This window comes from Petaurus breviceps, unplaced genomic scaffold (genome assembly GCF_028583685.1).
Source record: "Petaurus breviceps papuanus isolate PSGF00001 unplaced genomic scaffold, PetGlider_PUasm1.0 90977, whole genome shotgun sequence".
Lineage (NCBI taxonomy): Eukaryota > Metazoa > Chordata > Mammalia > Diprotodontia > Petauridae > Petaurus > Petaurus breviceps.
The window spans coordinates 59,948,325-59,966,900 of record NW_027187391.1 but is presented as its reverse complement, the minus strand read 5'-3'; the positions used below and the strand labels follow the sequence as shown (position 1 = coordinate 59,966,900).

The 18,576-nt window shown below is 35.9% G+C and overlaps 1 protein-coding gene across 4 annotated transcripts in view; it reads left to right on the top strand.

The window, feature by feature from the left end:
- FHL5 (four and a half LIM domains 5) overlaps nucleotides 1-18,576 on the top strand; it is a 79,726-nt gene that overhangs the window by 21,396 nt on the left and 39,754 nt on the right. The window contains exon 1 of one of the 4 annotated variants that reach the window (XM_069077202.1): nucleotides 502-608. The exons of the other annotated variants lie outside the window; for them this stretch is intronic. Within the exon in view, the coding sequence (XP_068933303.1) occupies nucleotides 502-608 (107 nt within the window). Of the gene's footprint in view, nucleotides 1-501; nucleotides 609-18,576 lie in introns of those variants that run through there. 4 annotated transcript variants of the gene reach the window in all.

Here is an 18,576-nt window from a genome sequence, read left to right as displayed (position 1 = left end):
AGAGAGAAGAGAGAGAGGAGAGAGAGAGAGAGAGAGAGAGAGAGAGAGAGAGAGAGAGAGAGAGAGAGAGAGAGAGAGAGAGAGAGAGATTGGCCTCTGCAGTCCCTTCTGACTCTAGATCTGTGAATAAATTCTTGTTGACTGATTGAATTGCTATTTATCTTTATTCTAGTAAGAGCTATCATAATCACATCAGTCTCTGCAGAGTATACCATGTATTATTTCAGCATCCAGAGAACAAATTAATCCACTGGAAAGCTGTAGTCAGCTGTATTATTTCATGGGAGAACTGTTTGTCAACTCCCCAGAGGAGCTGGAGTTGAATGCCCAACATGAGATATTCGGCTTCCAACAGAACGGGGCCAGTAAAACATATCCCTAGAGATTAATATCAAACATTCCACTCCAATTCTCTGATGCTTGTTTTGGGTTATTTTGATTGATGGTAGAATTAAAAACTCAAGTTATTTTTAAAAGGGGAAAACAGCCTTTTCTGTTAGTATGATAAATACAGCTGCAGAACCAAAAGTCAATATTCCAAAAGGCTCCAGCATCTCAGAGCAAGAAAGGACCTGGGGATCATCTAGTCCGACCTACTTATTTTCCAGGTAAGGAAAGTGAGGCCCAACTATGTGAAGTGATAGAGGCTGCTAGGTGGCATTGTGGATAGAGGACTGCACTTGAGATCAGGAAGAAGTGAATTCGAATCCTGCTAAAAATGCTTATTGGCTTTTCCACCCTTGGTTGAGTCCCTTAGCCTTTCCTTATCTGTAAAATGTAGATGCTAATATAACCTAATATACTGTCATTGTAAAGATCAAATGGAATAATATATCCGAAAAGTCTTGCAAACCTTAATGTATTATATAAATGTTAGTCATTATTATTATTAATTATTCCTATTACCCAAGGTCACAGAGCTGGTTATCAAAAGAGCTGGAGTCAAAGCTCTGGTTTCCTGACCTCCAGTCCATTCCTCTTTCTGCTATAAACTGGTAGTACCAAATAATTACAGCTAGAGCCTGACTTATCCAAGTATTGATACATTCATAATTGTACTTGACCCTTACAACAATCCTACAAAATAGGTAGAACTGATATTAATGTCCTTTACTGTTGGAGAAATTTAGATGAAGAGGTGCTAAGTAACTTGTGTTAGATTCAGCTGGTATTCAGCTGATATTAATATCCTCATTTTACAATTGGGGAAACCAAGACCCAGAAACGCTGAGTGACTTGCTCAAGGTTGGATAAAGTCGTGCTAGACATTGGGCTAGAATGTAAATCTTACTACTAATCTAGTGCTATTACCATTACATTGTGCTTCTACTTGTGCTATATTTTTTTTTTCCATTTGTAAGTTTGTGAGTTTAAAATGTTTTCCTTTGTGTAACAGAAATCTTCTTTGGAAAGAATGTGAATGGAATTTAAGGTTCTCCATAGACTTTAGAGATGAAAACCACAGGTGTTCTGTTGGATATTCCTCAACCTTCTAAGCTTTTGGGGGTTTCAAAGATCAAGTTTTTATTTTGCATTTATAACATGCCTAGCACTGAGAGAGGGGGAGGAGGAGAGAGGAAAGAGTGATGGGGAGAGGGAAGGAAGGTGAGACAGACAAACACTGAATGAATGAGAACTTTCAGGGAAAGTGATATGGTATTAGGGGATAAAGAGATGATCTCAGAATCTGGAAAACGAAGTTCAAGTCCTACTTTTGACAAACATACTGCTTGTATGACCCTGGGAAAGTCACTTAAGTTCTCAGTATCCCCAAGGCAACTCTCCAAGAATCATTGCCAATCTTTGGTCGAGTGAGTTTCCTAATAAGGAGTTCCCAACACCAATGAAATCACAAGTCCAGACAAACGTATACACATATACCCACAATATATGCATGCATGTACATAATATATGCATATGTTTGCCTATAGGGCATCTATACACATATATGTGTATATGTATGTATATACATATATACACACACATACCTATAGTATATAGAAAATATACATACACACACACACACAGCTAGATGGCACAATGAATAGAATGCTGGACCTGGAGGAAGGAAGACTCATATTCCTGATTTAAATCTGGGCTCTGACACTCACTAGCTGTGTGACCCTGGGCAAGTCACTTAACCCCATTTACCTCAGTTTCCTCATCTGTAAAATGAGCTGGAGAAGAAAATGGCAAACTACTCTAGTATCTTTGCCAAAAATACCCCCCAAAACAACAACAACCAAATGGGATCAAGGAGAGTGAAACAGCTGAACAGCAAACAATGCATATGTGCATATACTTACTTACATGCATGTATATTATAAGTGTGTATTTGTATGGGTTTTGGGACTTTATTTGGCATTCAGGCCCTTCTGCTATTTGGCTGTATCCAGTCTTATCTTCTACTCTTTCCCTTTGCACAGAAGGATGACTTGCTATTTGTTCCCCGAATAATTCCCATGGTTTCTCATCTCTGCGACTTATCTTACTGTCATACTCCTATACCACAAGCTCCACTTGTACAATTTGTACTCATCTTTCAAGAATTAGTTCAAGTGCCATCTCTAGGAAGTCTTCCCTGACAGTGGCTAGAGAGAGGAGTTCTTAGACCTTTTTTTTTTTTTTTTTTTGGTGTTATGTAGTTCCTTTGGCAGTCTAATGAAGTGTTGGATGGAACTCTCTTCAGAATAATTAAATAATTTAAGGAAATAACTAAATTTTAGTTAGATATTAGTGAAAATAAAGATGTATTTCTTTCCCATTCAAATTCAGAAGCCTCTTGAAATCTAGCCATGAACTCCAAGAGGTCTATGGTCCCCGGGCTAAGAACTCTTATGCTAGAGTAGCACTTGTTTCGCTAGGTTCTCCCACATAGACTACAGATACTGCTATTTTATCTTTAAGATCCAAATGGAATGTTATAGAAGGAGCAGTTTGACTGATAGTTTGAGAGTTTTAGCTGTCATTCCAGAAACTTGTCATGCCAGTGAGGTGATTGAAATGCGTATCATATTGGTGAGAAAGTGAAAAAGAAAGAGCATGCCTAAAGCATTGTTTGAACTTATGAAGAAACCTTATAAAGAAAATTATATGAGAAATTAGTCTAGTGAAGACACTGTTTTCCTCTCAAGGTTGGAGAGAAATTAGAGGAGGTAGAGAGAAAGAAGGTAGAAAAATCTTCTGGTGAAGCTATTTTGAATATACAAATAAACAAATGAATGAAAATAGCATTTAACAAGAGTTTACTATGTGTCAAAAAGCAAAGATAGTCTGCACTCTAGGAGTTCACACTCTACCTGGGGGAGACAACATGAAAAAGAATTTCAGCTGCAGGGTATATGGGAAAGGTCCAAAAGACCTAATGGTTCTGCAACAAAACTGATGTGAAGATCAAGAGTTTCATATTAAGTCAGATGATAATGCCCTGGGGTCTGATGGGTATAACAGCAGGATAAATAGTATAGCCTTGAGTATTTAAAATTGTAATGGCAGGGGAGATGATGAGGCCTATTGAATCTCCATCTTGTCCAACTGATAGAACGAGTAAAGCAGGCGTAGAAAGGGGAAGAAGGGCAAGGAAGAGTAGAGGGTGTTCCTAGTGGTGGAAGGTTTTCACCTCTGTGTTTACAAGAAAAGATTCTTGAGAAGGGACTAAATTTAGTATCTTTTTTGTTGTTGTTTTGTATTGTTTCAGGGAGGCAGTCAGGGTTAAAGTGACTTGTCCAGGTAAATGTAGGCTGGTCAGACACCTGATAATTATCTGAGGACAGATTTGAACTCAGGTCATCCTGACAGCAAGGTTGATGTTCTATCTACTGTTCCACCTTGCTGCCCCTTATACTTAGCATCTTGAGAAAAGCTGACTGGTATGGGATTATATTTTCAGAAGTGCTTAACTGCACAATTAAATCATTGCAATTAATTATTTGACTTTGTGTTATCATTGGTTACGCTGTTAATAAACCGTGCAGCCAATATCTTTGATGTTTATTTAAAACCTACACTATTAAGGTTTTTAATATTAAAAGATTGGTAAGCAAATAATTATGGGAAGATTTTTTCTTCAGTGTATTAAATAATATTTAATGAATATGGTTGGGAACTCCTACTTTAGTTGATTAAATAATGAGAAAAATGTTGAAATTCAGCGATTAAAGAGAAAATATACAAACATATCCTTGAATTTTCCTAGACCCTGGGATGATAAGATTAAATATGGGAATGAATCTAACAGAAGGCTGATGAGTGACCAATAAGTATGGCCAATTCAGACCTTTTCAACCTTACCTACACCATAGTGAAGTAATCTCTCCCTACTCTGAACTGACAAAGTAGCATTTTGTACCTTTATAGTCAATTGTACAAATGAGAGAAAGTTCAGCATTCTATGTTTGCATTTTAATATCTCTACATCATTAGAATTAAAATTTAAATCTTTGCATGATATAAATCAGGGTGGAAAGCATCCTACTTTCTCAAGATCAATGAAAGACTGAAATGGGCTGATTTGTAGATCAGAGCTGGATGTGACCTGAGGTCATCTAACACAACTCCTCTCATTAAGAGAATTAATTTGTATTATTATCTTTCATATATTTGAACTTATTTGACCTCCCAGAAACCAACCTTGGGGAAAAAGAATTAAAAAGATAAGAGGAGGGGAAACAGTGGCAAAATTCACATCAACTCTAACTGAAAATATAATCAATGTCTCATACCCAAAGTCCTCCATCTCTACAAGGAAGTAAGGGAAACACATTTTCTCAATTCTTCCTTCCAGGACATTTGATCACCATAATTATACCATATTCAGTTTAACTTTTTTTCTCTTCTACTTACATTGTTATAGTCATTGTGTGTATTGTTTTCTTAGTTCTTATTTTACTCTTCATCTTCCAAGATCACATTGGCCCTAGTACTCAAGCCTCTGCCTCTCAGATCCTTCTGATTGGAGGGCAGAGTTCCTCCCAAAACTTCCATTTAAGAAAGGCTCACAGGCCAACCATCTCTTCATTTCCCATTCAGCTACACTCCATTGGGCTTTTCCATCTTTCCCCCAGGTCAAGTACTTTCTCTTCCCATCCCATCCCATACCACCGTTTTTTCGCCTCTTTTTCCATCTTGTCTTATCCCATTAGATTGCAAATTACAACTTAATTAGGGACCATTTTCCTTTTTTCATATATACATTCCCAGCACAGTGTCTGGCAAATAGTAGGTACGTATTAATATTTGTTGACTTGTTGAGTGATTGACTATTTTATACCAATTTATTTGTATGCTCACCCTTCTCTGAATTCTTCTTATTCACTATTCCTTATATGCACAATGATACTCCATTATATACAACAGTTATGGTACAATTAATATACTACAGTTAATTTAGCCAATTTTCCAACTAGTAGGATACTATGAACACACACACATACACACGTATGCATATATACATGTATAGATTATATGTATATATACACATATATACATGTACATATACATACATCTATACATCCACATGTATGTGTCTCTGTGTGTGTATGTCAATTCCCTCATTTTACAGATGACAAAACTGAGTCCCAGGGAAGTTAAATGATTTGCCTATGGTTACACAGTACCAGAATCAGGATTGGAACCTAGAATCTCTGATTTCAGAACCAGTAATTTTTCCACTGTACCTTTGTTCCTCAGTCATGTAATCCTCCTGGGTGGATGTGAATACACTGGGAAAAGCTGATTAAAGCTACTTATCCATTGAATTTTGGGAATGCCCTAAGTGTACATACATAGCTTGATAAATTAAAGCAGAAAGTATAAAATGTCTTAAATTAAAAAAACAACAGTGTATGCTTCCATAAGTTTAAACATTGGTAGCTATTGTGTTATTTATGTCATTATAGAAATATGTAGAAGGGAAGCATTTCTGATTTAGGAATCAGAGAGTTACTGAATATTAGAGATTTAAGGGACTATGCAGGGAGATCATCTAATCCTCAGGAAACCTGCTCAGAAAGACAAAATGATTCAACCACTCAGCCATTCAATCACTCAGTCAATGTGGCAGAGCCAAGACAATCTGTAGGAAATTATGCCTCCATCATAGACACACATAAATACAAATTCTGGAGAATAGAGTAGACCTGAAACTCAACAAAATGCATTTAGTATGTTCTGTATATATGTTAGAAGGTAATATGATGGAATGGATGGGAAAATAATAATAATAATAATATTATAACAATTGTTAGCATTTATATAATACCTACTTTGTACCAGGCACTTTACAATTGTTATTTCATTTGATCCTCACAACAATCCTGAGAAAGGTAGGTGCTATCCCCATTTCACAGAAAAGAAAACTAAGGCAGATAGAGGTTAAGTAATATGCTTAGACATACAACATATCTGAGGATGATTTGAACTCAGGCCTTCCTGACCCTAGACTCTGTGATATATTCACTGCACCACCTAGCTGAAGAGCTGACTTCAGAGTCAAGAACTAGGTTCAAGTCCTACTTTTGACACATTCTGGCTATGTGACCCTCAAGTCACTAGGCAAGGTTTAAAAGATCTGAATTGGCCATACTTATTGGTCACTCATCAGCCTTCTATTAGATTCATTCCCATATTTGATCTTATCATCCCAGGTTCTAGTGACTTGGCTTCTGGAAGATCAAATATGTTCTTGATGAACCAGAAAATTCTCTATGACTATAGATTTCAGAACATTTACCAATCTGCATTTGTTGAGAGAATTTCTTCACTGGGGGTTCCCTATACCAAGGAAATCACAAGCCTGGACCGAAAATTAAATGTTCAAGGCCCTTCGTTAGGCCTCAGTGACACAAAGGCAAAACAACCATGGCCTTCAAGGAGCTTACGGCTACTTCATTTTAGAGATAAAGAAATTGAGGCCCGGAAAAATCAAGTACTTTGCTCAAGGTCACACACAGGTTGTAAGAAACAAAGAAGGGCCTTGAACCTATTCTCCATTTTCAAATCCTTTGTTTCTCCTGCTGTAACATGCCATCTCCTAATGTCAGTAGAGTATATATAAACTGTGCATTAATATCAACAAGATACCATTGAAAAATCCTTACCTTATTTCTGCTCAAAAGTCTTCAGAGACTGTCCCTCATCCCATGTATAAAAAGAGTCTAAAATTTATTCAGTATTAAAGTATCTCCATAAGTTGGTTCAGAGTTATACGGTCTCTTTGGCTTTTCCTGATTGTTCCCCATTCCTGGAATGGACTTCCTCAACACCTTTGGCCCTTTGGATTCCCTTTTGTCCCTTACTCATGTTAAGTGAAAGAAACATTTCATGCCCATTATCAGGGTACTCCCTTCCTTTATTTGCCCTGTATTCATTTTATTCTCCCGTTAGAGTATAAATTCCTTAAGCATTGTGACTCCTAAAAAATTTTATTTATTTTGAACTTTTATTCTAAATCAAAAAATAAAACTGGTATATCTGTAACATATTAGAATAGAAAAAAAGATGATTGCAATGAAACTGAATTATGTATATCAGACTATTGTTTTTAAAAATATAATAAAGTTATCTTGTAACTTCTTTTTCCCCTTTTTTCCTCCCCCTCTCACCCTAGAGATGGTTATAATTGGACACAAATATGTGTGTATATGCATATGTGTATATATCTATGTATGTAATATATGTATGTATGTACATATGTGTGTAACCGTTCTACACATACTTCTATTTTTCAGGTTTTGGGGGTTTTTTTTAAGCAATTGGGGTTAAGTAACTTGCTCAAGGTTACACGGCCAGGTGTTTCTGGGTGGGTGCTAAGTGTCTGAGCCTGGGATTCGATCCCCAGGTCATCCCGACACTGGAGCCAGTGCTCTTATTCACTGCGCTACCTGGCTGCCCCTCTTTATCAGTTTTTTCTCTGGATGCAGAAAGTGTCTTCCTTCATATGTTCTTTGTAGTTAATTTGGATATTTATAATAATCAAAATGACTTAGTCACTCTAAGTTATTCTTTATAGCTTCAGCACTTAAAAATGGTGCCTATCACTAAGAGCTAAATTAACATTTGTTTCATTTCCAGGGAATTCTTCACAATCTGGCCCAATTTGTATTTATATCATACCCCATAAGGTCTTTGCATTCTAACCAAATTAGAGTACTCTCTATTTCTTAAATATATCCTATGTTTCTGTACTCATTTTATCTGGAATGCCCTCCCCACATCAATCTTTCCATGCTAAAATCCTACCTATCCTTTAAGGGGCAACCTCTATGCCATCCTCTCCATGAAGCCCTTCTATGAGCTTTCATCATCTGGCAAGTAGACTATTCTTTGCCTGAATTTGCAAGGACACTGTCTATATTTAACTAAGTTGCTTCAGGCAACCCTATCAGACTGTATGTTAAAAATAGTTTGCAGATTTCTTTGGGTGAAGGCAATTCTCAACTAAATCACAGGCCTTTGACATATGTCATATTCTCATTTACAACAAAGATATTACAACAAACTCCTAGAGGACAAAGACTTCTTTTACTTAGTTTCATTTCTTCCTGATGCTTAGCAGGGTACACTTTGAATAAATACATGTTTATGAACTATTTGTGAAAGGAAGGCTAAAAGGACAGAATGAAGGAAAGAAGGGAGGGAGGAGGGGAAAGGGAGCAGGAAAGAAGGAAAGAAGTAATAGAAGGTGGGGGGGAAGCACAGGAAAATATGAGAGAAGGGAGGGAGGGAGAGAGGGAGGAAGAAAGATATAGGAGGACCCTAGTAGACTGTCTTCTGACAAACCTACTCATACCTTAAAAATAGAGAGATTTCAAATTGGGAATATGTCACCAGCAAGCACGTCTTTTTTTTATTAACCTGAAAACTCAAATTTTTATAGTTGACAATAATTTATAAAAAGGGATAGAATATAAGATCAGGCCTCCTTTAAGCCACTGATGTCTGATGCCACTTGGCCCTACTGACCAAGCAGAGGTATATACACATTTCAATTATATTTACCTTTTACCTGCTTGTGCATAATCTTGAAAAGGTATTGAGCCTTCTGGGTTCACTGTTTTATATCAATTACAAAATGAACCCTGAGAGCCCAGATGGTCAAGGGAAGATTCTTAAATTATCTGCCCCCAAATGAATGTGTGACATTCAGAACTTATATGGTCTTCACTTTACCAAGTAGTATGTTGCTGACCATGTGATGGCACATGCAAAATTTCTGTATGGTTGTAAATAATAAGTCAGTGCTGTTTGAAGTTTTCAAATTCTCAGAGATTATAAATTTTCTATAGACTATGCCAGATGAATTTTGTCTTAAGCAACCCATGCCTGTCATCTCCTTCCCTACAAGGCTCTACCAACACACTCTGGAAATAGATTGAAAACACAAAGTCCTTTAGTTTGCATGCAGCCCTCAACAAGACCAAAACACAATGGACTTTAAAACATTCAGTGTGGGAACGAGGTAGAGAAGCACAGAGGTAATTCTATAACATTTTGGAAAGAGCAGCTATTACTTGATGGATCTAATTAGAAATATTTAAGTCTGCTCTTGCCTCAACTGAATCTTATTTCAGTATTAAATACAATAAACTCATAGATACAGTATCAATTTTAAAATCCTAAGAATGTATTTTAAGATCTCCCAATAGCATTTTCCTTATTTAATTGCTATTCCCCATTTCCCAGTATGTCCTGGATTGTGTTTCCTTGTTCAGCAAAGAAAACCAAATATTCTTCCTTTAATAGTCTCCATTCTCATAGATCATAGCATGTTATTCCTGGAATGGATCTTAGAGATTATCTACTCAAACATTTTAATTTCATGGATGGGGAAACCAAGGCCTGAATAGATTAAATAATTAGCTTAGCTACATAGGCTTAGAAAATTGAAGACTGAAGTCTTCTGTCTCTCAGTAGTGTACTTCCCTTCCCATCATACTTTTAACACCAATACCTTTAAACCAACTTGGGTGGTATCCCTGCTATTTGGAATACCACATGTGCCACCCAAATCCTTCCTAAAAAAATTTCTTAAAATATCCATGTTTCTGAATCCTAACCTTTTCTACCACTCAGTGATATCAACTACAATAGAAATGTTCTTTGTTGTTATGTGTAACTTGATAAAATTGTGTCAGAGCATGCAATGCTGTATGTTTATGTGATTTATACATTTTAAAATGGAAATCCTACTTTAGAATTTTTCTGCAAGGGTCATGGTTCTGATCACCTTTGCTGACCTTCCACAGAACCAAGAAAAGTTAAATTAACTTCAAATTAGTATTTTAAAAGCATTTATTAGTGCCTAATATATACAAGGTATCATGCCCACCTTAGTAAGTTGTGAATTTAATTTACTCTTTGGTTGTTAAGAATTTTTCATGGGGTAAAGGTCATTATTTTAAACATCAGTTTTCCCTGGACAATCCTAGACAGTATAGGAACCTGGGCTGAATACTGAATCCTAGGATATCTCCTCAAGGATTCATTTTTTATATTTTAAAACAAAATTTCTATTGTAAATTTGTGTTGCATTTGCCTCTTTCCCCTAAAATAATGAAGAAAAACAGCCTAGTCAAGGATTCTTTTTAGGTTACAGTAAATTCAGGTTTAACTATGTATTATTTTATTTACGAACAGTAAATATTTAAATTCATTTATTCAATGAACATTTATTGAGTTCCCACTGTGTACAAAGTATTATGATGAATTCTAGGGAGAAAAAAGAAGAATAAAACAGAATTTACAGCCCTAAGGAGCATATATATGAGTGTACCTGATGAAATATTTCAATAATTATAACTACTACTTTTCAAACTACTTTTTTCTGTTACATGTAAAAAAAAATTTTAACATTCTTTTAAAAAAATTTTGATTCCACATTTTCTCCCTCTATCCTTCCAAGCCCTCCTCCTTAAGAAGGCAAGCAATTTGATATAGATTCTACATGTGCAGTCATGGAAAACAGTTTTTAGCCATGTTACAAAAGAAAATGTAACCCTCTCCCCCACCAAAAAGAAAAAAAAAAGAAAGTTTAAAAAGTATACTTTGCTGCAATCAGACTCCATCAGTTCTTTCTCTAGAGGTGAATAGCATTTTTTTTTATCATAAATTATGTTCTTTTCTTTTCTCATTCAATTTTCTCCAGATAGCTATCATATCTAACTTTTCTTAAATTCTATTCCTCTCCTTAGCTTCTTTCTTATTTATTTTATGATTAGATTTATCTAGTTCTGAGAGGGGAAAGTTGAGGTGCCCCACTTTTATAGTTGTACTATCTATTTCTTATTGTAACTCATTTAACTTTTCCTTTCAGAATTTGGATGCTATGCCATTTAGCATATTGATATTACTTCATTGCTTATGGTACCTTTTTAACAGACACCTTCCCTCTTTTTTGTCTATTTTTGCTTTTGCTTTGTTTGAGATCATGATTATTCCTCCTGGTTTTTTTTTTTTTAACCTCAGCTGAAGCATAATAGATCCTGCTCCAGGACCTTATTTTTACTCTGTTTGTGTCTTTCTTTCAAGTGTGTTTTTATAGACAACATACTGTTGAATTCTGGTTTTTAATCCATTCTGCTCTCTACTTCTGTTTTATGAGTTCTCCCCATTCGCATTCGTATTGAGCCATTTTCATTTATATTCAACTCTTCATGACTACTTTAGGGATTTTATTGGCAAAGATACTGGAGTGTTTTGACATTTCCTTCTCCATCTCATTTTACAGATGAGGAAACTGAGACTAATAGGGTTAAGTGACTTGCTCAGGGTCATATAGCTAAGTTTCTGAGGTCAAATTTGAACTCAGGTCTTCCTGACTCTAGTTTCAGTGCTCTATCCACTATCCACCTAACTGCCTACAGTTATGATTACTAACCATATTTCCTTCCATTCTAGTTTTTCCCATTTATACTTTTCTCTTTCTCCTTTTTTCCTGTCCTTTCTCAAAAGTCTGTTTTGCATCTTACCACTGCCTCCCTTAATTTGTTCTCTCCTATAAGCTCCTGCTCTCTTGTGAATGATCACAAGTACTCTTCTCCCCTCTGGAGTTGTGATTAAAGTCCCTGCTCCCCACCAGCCATAAGTGCTAGGGCTCTCCTTTGCCCTGGCACTGCAGCCCAGAACTGTGTATGGACAATGCAACGTGGTCCTGAACTCATGTCTGACCTCCTTACCATTAGCTCCCAAAGCCATTGCTGTTACTGATGCAGCTGCCTCCCAGGTCTACTGCTCACCCTGTGGCAGCCTGCATTGCACTCTAGGCCACTCACCACCCTGCTGAGACAAACCTTTCTTTCTACATCCTAAGTGGTCTTCTGCTGGCAAATTGTTTTACCTGCCCTTTTGGTGGTCCCGCTGCTCCAGAATTCAAATTAATCCATTATTTTAAAGTTGTTTGGAGGGGAATTTGGGAAGGTTCATTCAATTCCTGCTTTTGCTCCAAGATCTTGGTTCTGTCTCCTCCCTATCCATGCCTATTATGATTATTTCTACTGCGGCAGCAGCAGCTGCTGCTGTTACTACTATTACCACCACCACTACTACTATTACCACTAATACTGTTGCTGCTGCTGCTGCTGGTGGTACGGCTACTACTATTACTACTGCTGCCACTAGCTAGTATTTATAAAGCTGCTTTAAGATTTAAAATATTTATCATTTGTTATCTTATTTGAGTCTCACCACAACCCTATGATTTAGACTATACTATATCTGTATATATACTATATACAAATACTATATATAGATGAGGGAACTGAGACTCAGAGAGAGGTATAAATTGAGAAGTTCCATCTGTTTGGGGGAGGGAGTGATCAGGAAGGCTCCAAGAACAAGGTAAAATTTGAACTGGAATTTAGCAAATTTCAGAGTTAGAAATGGCCTCAGAAGTCATTCAGTCTAACCCATAGCAGGAAAAATAAAAATAATAATTCCTTTACAATACGCCAAGCAAATGATCATCCAGAGTTTGCTTAAAGATATCCAGTAAAGGAGAACTCATTACCTCCCAAGGCAGACTATTCTGCTTTGGCAGTACCTATAATTGTTAGGAAGATTTTTCCATACATTAAACCTAAATTTGCCTGTGCCTCCATACATTTAGCCTAGCTATGCCTATCCATAGCTCTTAACTAGTTTCTGATACCAAGTGGAATCAGTTTAATTTCAGAAGAGGAAAAGATTTTCAATAGACAGAGAGTAAGGAGAACATTTCAGGAAGAAGGAATAGCATAGAGAAAAGATACAGAGGAGAAAAGACACGGGATATATTCAAGAAAAAATCAGTAGTTTATTGTGGGGTGGATTAGTGAGATAGACAACTAGTTGGTAAAGTACATTGAAACCAGAGCATGAAGGGCCTCAAATTTTCATAGGATCTAGATTTAATTCAATAGGCATAGTGAATCTTGGAAGGTATCTGAGCAGAAAAGTATCATGGCAAGATCTATTACTTATAGAGATTAATATAGTAAAACAGTACATAAAATGGATTGGACCATGGGTGAAGGGAAAGGAAACAGACTGGAAGCAATGAGACAAGTTAGGAAGCCATTGCCATAGGCCAGATCAGTGGTACTTAGAATGTAAACTAGGTAAGACAGTGGAGAAAGAGTTCAGAAATTATGATAATGTTGACAATTTTAAAAATTCCAAATGTAAAAGTTATGTGAAAGCTATGTAGCTGTACAACTTTGGAAAAGTTAATTAACCTCTCTGAGCCTAACTTCTAAGGTTCCTTTTAACTCTTTTTTTAGATTTGATTTATTAACAATTGGCAATAGAGCATAGAGTGTGGGGTAAGGGATGTAGAGTGGGTAAGAGAGGACAGAACCTAATGGTTTTAAATATGAATCAGACATGTATTTTTAAACATTTCAAAAGAACCAAATCTATTTTCCTCCTGTTTCTAAGCCCTCTATAACCTTTTCAGAGTGCTTGTATTAAGAATGACATTTTCTGTTGCAGTAATCAAATATGGAATTCAGTGATCCTTTCAAAGAGTTTGGTCATATTCTTATTTTACTGGGAACTTTCTGGCCTAAATTTCTTTTTTTACCATGACCTCAGAGAAGCACTGACAAAAACATAGCTTGAAACTCCTAAGTAGTAAAGGTTAATACAATAATACCTTTATTAATAAAGAACATGTATTCTAATAACAATTTGTCAGAAACTTCTTTACTAGGGATAGAAATAAGAAGAGGCATGGGGATGGAATGTCTAAGGGGAGGTGAGGGGGAGATGGATTTATAGTATGAAAGTATTAAAACTATAAAATAAATCATTCAGCACACATCTTGTTAAGAATTTTAAAATGAAAAAAAATGAACTACCACTGGTCCTCAATATTACACGGAAGTGACTTTAAGCTTTTAAAGTCTGCCATTAAAGCTTTATCTCTGACAGATTCTATCAAGTGGAAAGACCTTAAGTATAGGCTCAATGACAGTCTACATGTTTGTCATCCATGGACCAGCCCAGGTGAATTTGAAGAAGCTCAATATCAAGCTGACCACAGGGTGATGACTATTTTTGACCCAAACATCTGTTGCAAACCATCTACTTAGATAAGAGAGGAATTGCAGTGTCAAAAGAGGTGAAATGAAGTATGCTTCCTTAAAATATTGAAGTATAGCGTGTACTAAGATAATATAATGCATATGTATTATATTATGTTATGTTATGTTATATTATATTGCATTACATTACATTATATGATGTATGTAACAGGCTTTAGAGATGGTTCCCACTTATAACACATTATGAGTATTAAGTGCTTATTCTAGTTGGCAACCACACCACTATTAATCCTGTCTACCTGCTATTAGTCCATTAACTCTTTATGTGGATTGTAAGAATATGAAGGTTTATATTTTGATGTTTCCTTGAAGAAAATGCGAGTATACAATCTTCAATAATTAGCTCTATTTCTGATCTCACTTTATAAGTAAATGAGAGAAACATATTGTCCCATAAGTTCTTTCTTTCTCTCCCTTCCCTCCCACTCTTCCTCTTCTCCCCCTTTATCTCCCTGGTCTCATAGGCTTACACAAACATCAATGTTACTGGCTAAATAATTTATTAACAATTCAAAAATAATACAAAATAATATTTGAAGTATTTCTAGATTGTATCTTCCATGAGAAAGATCACAGCCAGCATCACCTCTATTAACTGCAGCTGCTGATGCCTTCTTACTAAAGGAACCACAATTCTCTCAGAATGGAAGTCAAAGTCCCTCAGGAATTCTTGGCTAACTTCTCTACAAAATAAGAGCTAAACTTAATTCTCTCAACATGCCTCTTCAAACTCTTTCTCCATGACAGTTCATTCACTCAGTCTCTTGAAAAAAAGTTCTTCTAGTCTTTTCCCCCTCTGTGCCTCATGTAGCATTGCTCAGTCATAATAATTAACTCTTTCCCTATTCATAGTTAAACTGTAACTCCCCAAAAGTACATTCCTTATCCATAAAAAGCACATTTTTAGTTGATGTAGTCTCTGTGGGGAATGGCTAATGAAGCTGATATTACATGTGGACTACAGTATTTACTGAGGACCTGCCCATTTTGCATTGACCAGAGTGCTTTATTTTACTTTTAACTTTTTCTTTAATTCTGAAAGTGCTTCAGTGATGTTCTGTTTTCTCTCCTCTCTCTCTCTCTGTCTCTCTCTCTCTCTCTCTGTCTGTCTCTTTGTCTCTGTCTGTCTCTGTCTCTGTTTCTGTCTCTGTCTCTGTCTCTCATCATTATGGCAAAATCTGCCCTCCTACAAACACACACACAATATTGAGGGTATAAGCATAATTAAATCCTAATCCACATAGTAGCTATGTCTAAAAAATATAGCTCTAGATGTTGTGTCCATCATTTATCCATAAGGAGGTAAATAAAATGCCTCATGGTTGATCCTCCAGAGACATGATTGGTTGTTAATTTGACCTGAGTTTTAATCCTATCCAAGTTGTCATTTTTACAATATTATTGTCATACAAATTGTTCATCTGATTCTGCTCACTTCACTGTTGGTTAATAATACCCAGCTTCTCTGAAATCATTGTTTTCATAATTTCTTATGGTACAATAATACTGCCTTACATCTGTATGCCACACTTTATTCACCCATCCTCTAACTGCCTAAGAAGCAATCTAAGATAACCTCCTATATTCTAGTTCTTTTCTTTTCTCTTCTCCTCTTCATAATTAGCAAGTTTGTTTAGCTTTGAACTATTTCCTCCTTAGCATTTTTCTGCTGATTAATACCACATTTCTCTGCTTGTTTCCTTGTTCAGTGTGATGTATTTTTATATATCAAACTCTCTGTTTAAATCCTCCTTTGTCCATTTCATATAGTAGTAAAGTTCATCTGATGACCACTCCTCCCACCTCTTCCTTAATGTGCGTGTATTTTTCTTCTCATGTCCTCCAATGGTAAGAAATATCAAGTTCCATCCCCTTTTTCTCCTCCTTTATATGCTAGTTTTTCATTCTTTTCTTTCCTTCTCTTTCCTCTATTAAAACCTTCAGAATTGAACGAATCCATTCCTAAGACCGCAGGTTTTTAACTCTTTTACTCTTTAATACCCTTTGAAGACATCAAGGTTCTAAAGGGATACTTGCTCTTTTCTCCCATTAGAACATTATCCTCATATATTCCTTACAAATGCTGAAATAAATTTACCTTTGTAGCTTTTTATCAGCTCTTGTTTGTATTTCCAAACTCACTACTGTTTTTTCCCCAGTCAGGAATGTTTAAAGTCTCCTATTCAATTAAAAAAATTCATTTTTTTCTTTTAAGATTATACTCAGATTTGTAGATTCATCATTCTTGGTTGTGATGCCCTTTTCCTTTTAGAATACTGTATAAAATCTCCTCTCATTAAAAGCAGAAGCAGCCAGGTCTTCTGTGATACTACCTGTCGATTCCTTATACTTGAAATGCTTCATCCTAGATCCCTGTAGTATTTGTTCTTTGATATGGGAGCTGTGTATTTTGAAAGTGACATTTCAACAAATTTTCCTGTTGGAATTTCTTTCAGGAAGTGTGATTAACAGATCCTTTTAATCTTTATTTTGCCTTCTGATTCAAAGTGATATGGGCAGTTTAGATGTATGATTTCTTGATGTAAAATGCCAATAATTTTCTGAGAGTTCAGCAATTTTAAAATTATCTCTCCTTGCCTTGTTTCCCAAATAAAGCTAGCTTACTTTTTATTCTGTTTTCAGTCTTTTTTATCTTGTTCTAATATTGCTTGTGACCTCATAGAAACATTGATTTTTGTTTGGTCTAATTTTTGGTTAAACCATTTCCTGGGTAAGGTTTACCACTTTCTCTTCTAAGCTATGTATTATCCTTTCAGTTCTTTCCTGTCTCACCATTCATTATCTGCATTCGGCACCTCATTGTATATTACCTTGAAGCATTTTCATTCTTGTTGTCTATTGTTATTTAACTTTTTATGTGTACGTCTTAAAAGATGGTTGGCAGAATGAATAGAGGGGTAGATTTGGTGTCAGAAATATCTTAATTCAAAATCCTCCTGTGACACTTTCTAGTAATGTGACTCTGGGCAAGTCACAACCTCAGGAAACTTCTAGGTTTTATCTAGTCATGGACTCTAGGTTGGTGGATTGGGAAATTTTCTCCCCACCACTTTTTCCCCTTCTTTTCTATTCACACACACACATATGTATATATTTCTTACTTATCTTAGGGGAAGTATTCTCAAGACAAGAAGTAGAAAGAAGTACTTTGCCTTTAAGATAGCAAGATCTATATTTGATCTCCTTTATTAGTTGTGAATTGTACAAATTTGAATGAGTAATTTAACCTCCCTAAGACTGGCTTATAAAATGGGGATAATAATACACGCACTGTCTGATTCCCAGGGTTTCTGAAAGGAACTCATAGGAAAGTATACACAAATGTTTTGTAACAGTAAAATCAAATATATCAGCAACTATAATTAGTATTGTCATTGTAACTGTATGCTATACTTCCTTTTGTGGCCCATAGTAAGCAATGTGAAAAGAAGCATAGTATACACTCAAAAGAGCACTGAATTTGAAATCAGAAGACCTGGCTTTCTCTGGACCAGTCCCTTACTGGCTGTGGGATCTTGGACAAGTCACTTAACCTCTTGGTTATAAACTATATATATGTAAACTACAGTTTTTACTGAGGACCTGCTCCTTTTGCACTGACCAGAGTGTTTTATTTTACTTTGATTTCTAACTTTTTTTTTATTCTGAATGTGTTCAGTGGTGTTCTGTTCTTCTATGGCCTTTAGTTTTTCATCTGTAAAACGAAGGTACTGTGGACTAAATGACCTCCAAGGCCCTTTCAAGTGTTAAATCTATGATCCTATAAATCAGCACTGCACTGGGCACTGAATAGGCACATCCATTTGTGAAATGAATAGATGAACTGGGAAATGAGAGTGCATACAAATTATTATTTCATTTTAAGCTGGAAAAGCAGAGAACTATTAGCATTCCTAAAGAATTCAACCTCCTGAACTTTCCCACAAGTGATAACATACTCAGGGAAATGTTAGCAGATTATATTTATTTCCTTGTG